The 13,209-nt window shown below is 33.8% G+C and overlaps 1 protein-coding gene across 1 annotated transcript in view; it reads right to left on the reverse strand.

The window, feature by feature from the left end:
- Positions 1 to 2,284: 2,284 nt before the first annotated feature.
- The window catches only part of LOC149779885 (uncharacterized), a 71,483-nt gene continuing 60,558 nt past the window's right edge, over positions 2,285 to 13,209 (reverse strand). Inside the window, exon 21 of the mRNA XM_089936568.1 lies at positions 2,285 to 10,804. Coding sequence (XP_089792694.1) covers positions 10,640 to 10,804 — 165 coding nt within the window. The 3' untranslated portion in view covers positions 2,285 to 10,639. The remainder of the gene's footprint in view (positions 10,805 to 13,209) is intronic.

The raw sequence follows: 13,209 nt of genomic DNA on the forward strand, positions 1-13,209 counted from the left end.
CTGCAGTTTCTATATCCTCCTTTTTCTGTTGGCGTTTTGAAATTCCTAAGTCATTAAACCTGCGCTCAGTTGTAAACTGAGATGAAATGACAATAAAAAACACACACACAAAAAAAACAAGTGACATGTTTGATGTCATGTAGTAAACTTTAAGCTGTCGATTGGATGAAATCTCCTAATCAATAATGTCACACAAATTATTATGACATGTAACTACACCTCCTACTACGCCATTTAATCGACTTCCTGCTTAAGTGAATAATTGTTTGACAAAATAAAAGTTCTCGAATTAGCAAAAATATCAATATCAATACCTAGTGACATCCTCGTAAGATTGTTTTGTAAGAGTGCGGTAAAATTCTTTCTCTTCCAGCCAATAATATTATATTACTTGTTTTAGCATCATGGGGTTTGATATTTGCATTTGTGATACAAGGTGTATGCAAAGCAGCTTGCAGAGTTAGTGTTAACTAGTATATGTCAAAAAGTAAAGTGCAGCAGCTACTGCAAGCATTTATACCAAGATGATAGTTTACATATTTCATGGTCAAAATGGATTTTTGTTTTGTTCCTAACCTGTCTTGAGTTAACGAACATCCATCCATCTAATCTAACTGGCAGACTGACATTAGGGACATCATTTCAAGAGGCACTGTAGTTTGAATAACAATGATCAGTGTCCATTTTCTTTACATAACGTTTAGAAAAAAAACCTCTTCTTTTTATCCCAAAAAATTATAGTATTGTCACAACTGCTTATTAGCCTTTGTAATACCTCAGTATTAATGCTAGGGTTTATTTAAAGTCTAAATGATTCTTAAAATTATTGTTCTATCCATCAATAGTACAATTTTTATAACAGCCACTTGACTATATAAGATACCATCACCATACTAATGAAATGTATGTTTTCATTTCTGGTACAATGTTAACACATTTCCTGGTTTTATTCCCGTGACATGTTTCCACATTCTAGGCATAGAGATTCTGTTAAATCTTTCCACTACATATATTTTTATATGAAAAAGTTAAAAAAAATCCAATGATTTTCTTTCCAACTTATCCATGACTTTCCTTTTTTAAAATTCATTTCCTTCACCATCCTATATCTTTTGAGGTTTTTAGCTCCTTGATGATTTCTCTGAAAACTTATTGTATGTTTTTTATTCAAACAAATTTTAAGCAAATATATATCACTATTAGGCTATATATGTATCCATTCTTATAATTTCATATGCTTGCAAGTCACCAATGTCTGCCTGCCACTGATCAGTCACATAATTGACACTTCATGGAAAATCATTTTCTTGCTTCCTTGTGCAATTTGAAGGCAGATTGTTCAGTTTACCATTCCACATCAAATACATCATTTCTTTTGTGTACAGCAGTGTTGCAACCATCTTTCCTCTGTTGCTTAGTCCAATGTTATCATCAATTAAAGTAATATGACATATTTTCTACAACACTGCTGGGTATCTTTTCTGACGTTTGAAATGAGCAAACCAAACACTATTACTCTCTTGTATCTTATTTTGTAACACAGCTGGCTTTTAACACACATTTATCCCATCCAAACTTGTAAACAAATACACATTATCTCTGATACCATGACTGATGCTTTTATGTTAAACTATCAATACTCTAAAACCAATCAAATTTATGACAATGAAGGTTTATGTCATGAATTATGACCTGTAAATAATTTCAAATTATTTTGTGTTCACTGTGCTTACACCACAATCTCTGCTCAGTAGCTATACTAGATACAGGAAGAGTTTAAATCAGAATTTCTCACATGATTTTTTCCCCCATTTATTGTGTGCAAGTGCATGAGGAAAGCCCATGTGAATAATGATCACATTCATTTAAAATTTCACAAGTAGTTGTAGCTCTGTCTGTATCTCATCATGTGATATGGGTGTTGTACATTCTACACCTCTCCTCACTCATAGATCTCTATACAATGAAGCAAATGTCTTGGCAAGCATTAAAGCCAACGTGCACCTTTAAATACTTCAGAAAAGTAAATTGTGCTTGTCATCTGTGCTGATAGGTACATAAAGTGTATCCTTTCAGGCTATTACAGACATCATTTGATAATACAGTAATCATATTCTACCATCAGTTAACTAAAGTACAATAACCAAAACTAGTTATAGGTTATCAAATAAAAACTCTGGCACCAGTCACATTGACAAGATAATGACATAAAGTGCATCCAGCATGTTACAAAGGGCACTAAGTCTTAAAATACTGGAAGCATAAAAATGTCTCAAAATCCACATCTTCATCATAATATTTATTAAGTTCATAGCAGTCAGTAAAAAAACTAGGATTAGCTGTATTCATAATAAGGATGAGTGGATGAATAGACATAAAGAATCCTATATACAAACCTCTGAAAAGGATGGGGTATACAAATATTGTATGGCTCCAAATCCAATTAGTTTTGATTCTGCCTGATAATGACAATTTTTGGGGGAAGGGAATACCTTTAAAGAACACCTGCAACTCTACAAGAAAATGAATATAACATTATATGAATTTAAACCCAATGTATAGTGTTATTTGATAACAATGCACAATGAAAACAAAGCATTTAGAAATTATATGTGCTTTGTTTTCAATGTGCAGTGTTATGAAAAAGCATAATACTGATTGCTTTAACATTTAATTTAGTCTAATTTATGTAAGATTAGATGGAAGGAAACAATTTCAGAAATACTGCTATCCATTATCGTTTTCCTATTTTGTAAATACAGCTCTAAATAATCTTTACATTATTTTCTTCTTGATGTCATTAGAAAATTTACTTTAACAGAACTCTAGACAAGAATTTAATAAATTAGTATTCTAGCCCCTTTGTTTTGAACTAACTGCATTGGTTAAAATTCAACAGGATATTCTGTGAACAGTGCAAAACACAAAACTTATCATTGCAGACCAAAGTTTTAGTTGTCTAACATTACTCATACCTTGTAGAATGAATCAAACAGCTTATCTATCATGATTAAATCTGTGTACATTCAATTAAATGGCTCTATCTGAGTATTCATTCTCAAAGATATAATGTTACTATCATTTTAAACATCCATAATTTGTCCTCACAGCAAAGTGTATATCTGGCAAAGTCAACTTCCTCCAGGACACAGATAATATAAGTGATTTTTAAAGCCACACCCAATGATGTAAATAAACAGATAAAACCAGGTCACAGGCCAGATCTGGTCCATGGACCACATTGTACCCACCTCTGGTATATACTAGTCAAATATAACATCATAAAACATGGACTGAGTTTATGGATTTGGCAATATGCTGACAACCTTGGAATAAATTGTTAAAAGTAAATTGTTTTGCATATTTTGAATGAATTTAAAAACCTTTTTTGGAATATTCAATTTCTTTGAAAAAATATGCAAACATACATGTTATCTAGATCTCTGTATAAATACCTGAAACACTATTTGAGAAACTACCATCAGTGGAACAATATCCAAAAAAGATAACTGATATCAGGTTTAATCATTTACCTAAATCTGGGCTGCCTCCTGCAACATGAAATAACTGATGCAAAAGGCCAGTGGATCTCTACCTTGTTACTAACTTTAGCATGATCATTAAGCTGCTACTATTATTAGTAATATCTACTAGATTTGGTAAAAGAGAATGGATGGAGGATATGTGATTTGTATGAGGGATTGGAATCCCTCTAATCCAAAATTGGATACCCCCCCCCCAACTTTTCATATCCTCTAGTTTGCATATAAGTCCCCAACTTAAAAGAACAAAGATCAAAACATAATGGATTGCCAAATCAGGTTGAACTCTATTATTCATGATTTCAAAGAAACAGTGAACAGTATGATCTTCTGTTATGCTGTACACCTAGATCTCATATGTGACTATGAAATCTTTACAAAACTGTGAACAGCCTGACATCCTGTAGTGTTGTATACACAGATCTCAAATGTGGCTCTATAAAATCTTTACAAAACAATGAACAGCCTGACGTCCTGTAGCACTGTACACCCAGGTCTCAAATGTGGCTCTATGAAATCTTTACAAAACAATGAACAGCCTGACATCCTGTAGTGCTGTACACCCAGATATCATATATGGCCCCAGGAAATCTTTACAAAACAGTGAACAGCCTGACATCCTGTAGTGTTGTACACACAGGTCTCAAATGTGGCTCTATGAAATCTTTACAAAACAATGAACAGCCTGACATCCTGTAGTACTACTGTACACCCAGATCTCATATATGGCTCCATTAAATCTTGACAAAACAGTAAACAGCCTGATATCCTGTAGTCTTGTACAACCAGATCTCTTAGAGGCTGTCCACAAATTTGGAAAAGTTATTAAATTCCCTGAGAAGATGAAATGATGTAACAACTCAATGTAATGATATGATTATGTTATGTTTTGCATAAACATGGACAGTTTTATAGTCTCACTTAGAAAAACCTCCTGCATCAGTGGCCATTTCCAAAACTTTGGCTTTAATGATCACACAAAAACATGCATCAGTGAATTCTGAGACAGACAGAAATGTTTTTGAAGTTTCAGTCCTACAAAGTTTGAAAGAAACAGCTTCTTTCGGTAACAGAGATCAATGAAGCATTTACCAGACCTTGTACGACCGAGATCCCTGTAGATCTCATAGAGTCATGCAGAACTTTGGCTGAACAATACTAGATCAGATGGTAATTAAATAAAGGCAGCTCTGGGTTTGTACTCTCTGAAGCTTGATATTATTAAAGATGGCTAATTATTTGTATAACCGTTAATTAAGGCTTAGGAACTGATGTACATCACATAAAACAATCTTTATAAGTAAACTATGTAGTATTCAAATATCAAATGTTTCTCTTTCCAATCACAGAATATAATCCTTTGACATGATATGCATATATAAATTAAAATCTAATACGAATTGTGTTCAACACAAGTTTTACAAATGACTATATAAATTATTTTAAACATTGTCAAAAAAAACATTTTAGAGCATGTTTTACATCTCAGGTTGCAGATTAATATTATTCACTAACAATATTTCACTCCCTTATGTTCCACAGAAGAACAAGCATGTACATTCTGAAGACTACACTCAAGCTTTTTGTTCCGTCTAAAGATAAAATCTCAATATGAAGATTTGACAATATTTTTTCATCAGGAAATGTCATATCTGACAGAATATGCCTGAGAGTTCATGTGTTTTACAAATACATGTCTCTTACCCCTTCTACATGTGCATAAACATCTGTTACCTCTGCTCAACATTTATACTGACACACAGCACCTCTTGTCCATGTATTTTTTAAATACAGACATGTAACCACATCCACGTGTTTTATTACTGCTGGGGCGGGGGGGGGGGGAAGGGGTGTCCCAACCTGGCATGACCAGCTGGGTCTGGGTGTTCAGGCAGAGTAGGTACCTGTCCATCCCAAGTAATTAATGAGTTAAACCCTATTCTACCAAACTTATTATCATGTTTTACATGTAATGCAAAATCACAATTCTAGTTGTTTCAAATTAATTATGTATATTTACAGCAATTTGCAGAAGAATTCAGTAAGATATATTTATGATATATCTATTTACTACAGTATATCCCTATCTGCTAAGACATCTCTATCTACTATCATATCTCTCCACGATATCTCTACCTTAGAACAGTTCAAATGACAGTATCCGAGAAACTGGAATCTGTCCTCAACACTCTAATTCCAGTTGCTATGATACTGGCAGCGACAATAAGGCCAATCAGACAGACACCACTTTGAAAACCTTTGATACTACACATTTTGATAAATGCTACATAATAAAAAAGAATAGGTCTGATGTTCTTTTAGAACGATGTAATAAAATGTACCAATATAAACTGTACATGTGATTCCTTTTATATTTCTTCAAGTACCAGCATATATCCTGCAGCAATATTGTCAGTAGAAACATTTACGGCAGTTCTTCATGGTATTGATTATGATGATGTTGATTTGAATTATATTTTGTATTGCACATTTATCTTAAAACGACCATGAGGTCACTTGTACAAGAGAAGCTAACTTAGTTAAATAAGATTTCAGTAATACAGTCTATGGTGTTCATACTGACACTTGTATTTAAAATGATATCCATACTGACATCTGTTTGTCATGATATCCATACTGACACCCATGTTTACATTGATATTCATATTGACACCTGTGTTTACGATGGTATTCAAACGGACACTTGTTTGCCATGATCTTCATACTAATATCTGTGTTTACAATGATATTCATACTGACACCTGTGTTTACAACAATATTCATACTGACATGTTTCCAATGACATCCATATTGACACCTGTGTTTACATTGATATTTATACTGATATCTGTTTGCCATGATATTCATACTGACACCTGTGTTTACAATGATATTCATAATGACACCTGTGTTTACAATGATTGTTCATACTGACACATGTGTTTACATTGATATTCATACTGATATCTGTTTGCCATGATATTCATACTAATACCTGTGTTTACAATGATATTCATAATGACACCACTGTTTACAATGATTTTCATACTGACACATGTGCTTACAATAATATTCATACTGATATCTGTTTGCCATGATATTCATACTGACACCTGTGTTTACAATAGTATTCATACTGACACCTGTGTTTACAATGACATTTATACTGACACCTGTGTTGACAATGATGTTCATACTGACACCTGTGCTTACAATGATATTCATACTGACACTTGTTTCCAATGATATCCATACTTACATCTGTTTGCCATGATATTCATACTGACACCTGTATTTACATTGATATTCATACTGACACCTTTGCTTACAATGATATTCATACTGATGCCTGTGTTTGCCATGTTCTAATAAAATTATAAGAATCTACACTGCAAGGATAATTTAAGCTGTAATGATGAAGTAGTAAATTTAAATACCAATAATGAAAGGTGTAAAAATCAAATGAGGATTGATACTTTGTGTAGTACTTGTGTGTGTGTGTGTGTGTAATTTGGATTTTTAATGTAGCTTTAACAATTTTTCAGTCATATCGCTACGATGTCTGCAGTGTGGCAGTTTATACTGATGCCTAGCAATCGGGCATCATGTCGCAGACATGTAGCATGATGTCCCACCCAGTCACATTATCCTGACACCAGGCCAACCAGTCCTAACACTAACCTCATAATGCTGAGCGCCAAGCGAGGCAGCTTTTAGTACCATTTTTATAAGTCTTTGATATGATTTGGCCAGGGTTCAAACCCACAAACCATTGACCTCCTGCATCCGAGGTGGATGCTCTAACCATTTAGGCCACTGGAGCGGCTGACATCATATAATATTTTAATGAAAACCCCATGTCAATAACCTCAAAATGCTGAACGCCAAACAAGGCAGCTGTTAGTACCATTTTTGTAAGTTTTTGGTATGACAAGGACAGGGATCAAACCCACAACCTTCCACATCCAAGGCAGATGCTTTCACCACTAGGCCACTGGAGTGGTCTTTGTGTAGTACTGGTAACTCATATCAAGCTAATATGGATGATAAAAAAAAATAATGTTACAACTGATCCAATATGAAGCCATCAGTGTGATTGACAGCAATATGGGTGATAAAAGTACTGTAACACCTCACCCAATATGAAGCCATCAGTGTGATAGAGAAAATATGGGTGAAAAAAGTATCGTTACATCTGACCCAATATGAAATCATCAGTGTCATTGATAGCAATATGGGTGATAAAAGTACTGTAACACCTCACCCAATATGAAGCCATCAGTGTGATAGAGAAAATATGGGTGAAAAAAGTATCGTTACAACTGACCCAATATGAAGCCATCAGTGTCATTGATAGCAATATGGGTGATAAAAGTACTGTAACACCTCACCCAATACGAAGCCATCAGTGTGACTGAGAAAATATGGGTGAAAAAAGTATCGTTACAACTGACCCAATATCAAGCCATCAGTGTCATTGATAGCAATATGGGTGATAAAAGTACTGTAACACCTCACCCAATATGAAGCCATCAGTGTGATAAAGAAAATATGGGTGAAAAATGTACCGTTACAACTGACCCAATATGAAGCCATCAGTGTCACTGATAGCAATATGGGTGATAAAAGTATTGTAACACCTCACCCAATATGAAGCCATCAGTGTGATCGAGAAAATATGGGTGAAAAAAGTACCGTTACAACTGACCCAATATCAAGCCATCAGTGTCAATCATAGCAAGAAATGTTACTTACCAATCATCAACCATACAACATGAGAGCTTTTAAAGATAGCCTCAGAATTTGCAAAATATCTATTTAAGGTCCACATTGCCCAGATCTCAGTGTAAGGCACATTTTGCCCAAACATGATGATATTACAGTCATACTCAATCAAAAGAAATTGGTATTCTTGGTCTGTGTGAGACTTATTTCATATCAGTATGAATATTTGGTCTGTATCTGACATTTTACAGACCATTTCATGGTCAGTGTGAGACTTTCAGAGAACAGTACATATCCTTAATCACTGTGAGACATTTCAAAGATGAGTACATATTCTTGGTCTGTGTGAGATATTTTATAGATCAGTACATATTCAAGGTCTGTGTGAGACATTGTAGAGATTAATACATATTCTTGGTCTGTTTGAGATATTTTCGACTGTAATTTTAATGACCTGATAAACAAAGTGGAGTAATTTCTGCCTATACAGCAGACTCCACAGCAAATAAAAGACATGATCTGGAAACTGAGACTAAAGAAAATATATGGTAGAAGGTGAACCTGACACCAATAAAAGATGTATTCACATTTGAAAATAAAATACCAAATGTTGTGGGTGTGTATGATAATGAAACAATAATCAGAGGTGACTTTACTATAGACTTCCCAAAAAACATCTTCCTAGGTTGTTTTTACCAGTAAATCTAAATAAGATCATATGACGTCCTACAAGAGATCACCAAACAAAAACAAAGTTCAACCCTAACTGACCATTTAAGTTAATTTTGTAAGCCTTGTATGCAATTAAATGATCACTATCCTGTTTCTTTCGCTAGACATTTGCCAGATTACCATTACTTGACATTGTGAAATAAAATATAGATGTTTGCAACTTTCAAAAACAAAATTTCTTTAGTGATTTCAATGATGGATTTTAATATTATTAATTATTATAATTATCTCAAATGTCAATATTGCACTGGATACATGTTACAAATGTCTCCTTCAAGTATTAGACAACCATGCTCCATGCCAAACCAAACATGTTAAACATCAGCTTCAGCCTAATTGGATGACCAAAAAAATAAAAGAAGCAAGGTATAAAAAAAGAAATAAATCTCATCAAACTTTAAGGACTTCAAAAACTTAAAAAAAAGGGGCAAAATATTGTACAAGCCTCATAATAAAGCCAACAAAGACTATTAATAGTAAACTACTGACAGTGCTATAAATACAAATTAAATACGGTAGTATCTAAAAAATGTAGTCCCTCCCAACGACATCATGTCAACCCAGAAATTTGTGATATGTTTAACCATTACTTTATAAAGGACTTGAAAGATAGACTAGGTACCATTCGTATTTGAATTAAGCTACCTTTATTTAATAAAGAATTATTATTATTATTATTATTATTACATCTGTGCCAAATACAACTTCATTACTTTTAAACCTATTTTTACAGCTCAAAGAGATCCATCTTCATCCCCATAAGGGTTCAGAAAGGCAGCCTCCTGACCCAATCTGATTCTATCCCAAGTAAAGAGAGCATAAGAAAGTCCTCAAAGCTGTTAACAATTATTCTACATAAAGTAGAACAAAAAAGTTAATCTAAAAGTCTTTAAAAATGGAACACAACCATTCAGAGGTGTTTTAGATGTTTTGCTACTTTCACCATGTCGTGTCTCATGGTAGTCTTGCAAATACCAATCCAAAGTTTTACTGACATTTATATTAACATTAGAAAATAATTAGCCTGACTGTATTGATTGAATAAAATCTCCAAATGGTTTATTTGAAAATAAATGAGGTCATATCTTCTTTTTCAGCATACACACAGATGACCTCTTTCTGGGTAATGACACAAATATAATGGAGATGCCACTTCTTGATCCATGTCAAACATTCTGCAGTCTATCTGAAATGGACTACACATTTGTCCATGGAATAAAAACCTTGTATCAAAACATAATGAATCTTCCATGAGCAGGTATTTACCTGTACACAATCAGTAATGAGAATAGATGGTGTATACATTCCTTGAATTCCTTCAACACTTTTGGCCAAAACAATAATCATAAAGTTTTCCACAGTTTCCCTTCATCTTTGATGCTTTTTTTCCACCTGAATACAGTTTAACCAATGGATTTCTTGTTGTTAACATTATTTTGATTTTTCATTGAGAAATTATATTTTATAAACCTGTCTATCATATTGGTGCTGAAGTGCTTTTCTCCTGCCTGTGCCCCATAAGTCTGATTTTATTGAATTTACTCAATATAGTTCAAAATGTTGAATTTTTATTAAATTTTTTGTAACAATTACGCACATTTTGGAATGGCTGGTATCACTGCAATCAGTTCTGTTAAGCCTTAATATGATGGTGGAATTACTTTAGCCAGTTGCCCCTTTACAACAGCTGGGGGTTGTGACCCACCAAACCACGACTGTTTCCATTCTAATGTATCCCTAATAAGCTTCTGTTCCTCGTGGGTGAATTTCAACAACACTGACACTGCCTTAATCAGCTGGATTGCCTGCAAGAGAAACATTTAAAAAAATGCAAATGTTTACCTTGGTTTCATTTTATGATTCATATACAATGAGAGTGACAAAATTAAAAATAAACAGAAAATATTGGGCAAAGATGAAGATAAATTTCTTTCACAACACACCTGCATAATTTCATCACACCTGAGCAAATCCCATATGCTCATTATTTGGGACAAGTACATTTAAAATTCTTGGCCAGGTTAGTGATGTTGCGATTAGTACTTGTATCAAGACATCATTTTTTATCAGAATGAAAAATCTGGACAACTGTTTTCATTTGATACACAGCTGGCACACATCTCTATACCAACTAGACCAAAATATCTTTCCCAAAAATGAAACTTTTTCTGATGGTTGTTATGAATAAAAACCATTAGAATTCAAATTTAATTATTGAGACAGATTTATTGGTCTGTTCACTAACCATATGAACTGTTATATTTCAGTACTTGTCTATGCCTTCAAATATAAATCATTAATCTAATGCAACCAGGTCTAAAAAAATATCTACTGGTAATATCTTGCTACTTTATAGTATATGTGTGCAGACAACTACAAAAAAATATTTAAATCGAGAAATGTAAATGGAATGCAGAATGAATGCAAATGAAATGCTGAATGAATGCAAATGGAATGCTGAATGAATGCAAATGAATGTAAATGGAATACAGAATGAATGCAGATGGAATAATGAATGAGTGCAAATGGAATGCAGAATGAATGCAAATGGAATGCTGAATGAATGCAAATGGAATGCAGAATGAACTTAAATGGAATAATGAATGAATGCAAATGGAATAATGAATGAATGCAAATGGAATGCTGAATGAATGCAAATAGAATGTAGCATGAATGTAAATGGAATGCTGAATGAATGTAATGGAATGAAGCATGTATGCATTATGTTATGTAGAATAAATGCAAGTTGAATGTAGCACGAATGGAGAATGAATGAAAATGGAATGTAGCATTAATGGAGATGGAATGCAGAATGAATGCAAATGGAATGCAGAATAAATGCAAGTGGAATGTAGCATGATGCAAATGGGATGCAGAATAAATACAAATAAACTGATGAATACATTTTGAAGAAAACTGAGTACAAACACTAAATGCAGAACAATTAATGATAAATAAAAATAAATAAATAAAATCAGAACTAAATGCAAATGCATTTCATGCATGAATTTGAAATTAAATTTTAATTCAAGACAAACAAAGTGTTTTGGTGAAATTGTCAATATAACTACCCATTTCGAGGTGTAACAATAACAAGATTTTCAAACTGGCTGCCATATAAGATGTCAGATAGGTATGACTTTTAATTAGGGCCAACTAGACATTATATAATGTGTGTGTGTCTGATTTGGATTTTTAACATAGCTTTAACAATTTTTCATTTATATTGCTACAATATCTTCAGTATGGCAGTTTGATAGTGATGTCAAGCACTGGGGCATCATGCCATAGAAATGTAGCATCATGCCCGACCCAGTCACATTATCCTAAAACCAGGCCAACCAGTTCTAACACTAACCTCTTAATGCTGAACACCAAGTGAGGCAGCTACTAGAACCATTTTTATAAGTCTTTGATATGATTCGGCCAGGGTTCAAACCAATGACCTCCTGTATCCGAGGTGGATGCTCTAACCACTTAGGCCACTGGAGTGGTTGACATATAAAGTCTTTTAGTGAAATGCCCATGTCAATATGGTCATCCAATCAAAAGGAATAGTGATAATATTTTCAATCTGGGTACCATTGGTGTCATATTGGATATGGGTACCATTTCTGTCATACTGGATATGGGCACCATTGCTGTCATACTGGATATGGGCACCGTTGCTGTCATATTGGATATGGGCACCATTACTGTCATATTGGATATGGGTACCATTGCTGTCATAGTGGATATGGGCACCATTACTGTCATATTGGATATGGGAACCATTGCTGTCATAGTGGATATGGGCACCATTGCTGTCATACTGGATATGGGCACCATTGCTGTCATAGTGGATATGGGCACCATTGCTGTCATATTGGATATGGGCACCATTACTGTCATATTGGATATCTGAAGGCATATCTAATAGATACACTATATCAAGACACTAAAATTATAGTTCTTTACCTTTAACAATTGTTGATATGTTTAAACATATTTTATTGCCTTAATAGGATGCAATCGGATTGAGTATAAGTTTTAACAACTTAAATTAGCCCTCTCACTAGAAGAAACATGCATTGCAACATATTCAACATGTCAACATGAATAATGATGAGAGACAGTGAGAGAGAGACAGGTACAATGACATTAATCACTACTTGAGTGAGTTATTGAAATCATCCAGTAGCAGTTATATATTTGCATACATGATGCAAAA

The sequence above is a fragment of the Sinohyriopsis cumingii genome, chromosome 16 (assembly GCF_028554795.1).
Source record: "Sinohyriopsis cumingii isolate HCF-2022 chromosome 16, ASM2855479v2, whole genome shotgun sequence".
NCBI lineage: Eukaryota > Metazoa > Mollusca > Bivalvia > Unionida > Unionidae > Sinohyriopsis > Sinohyriopsis cumingii.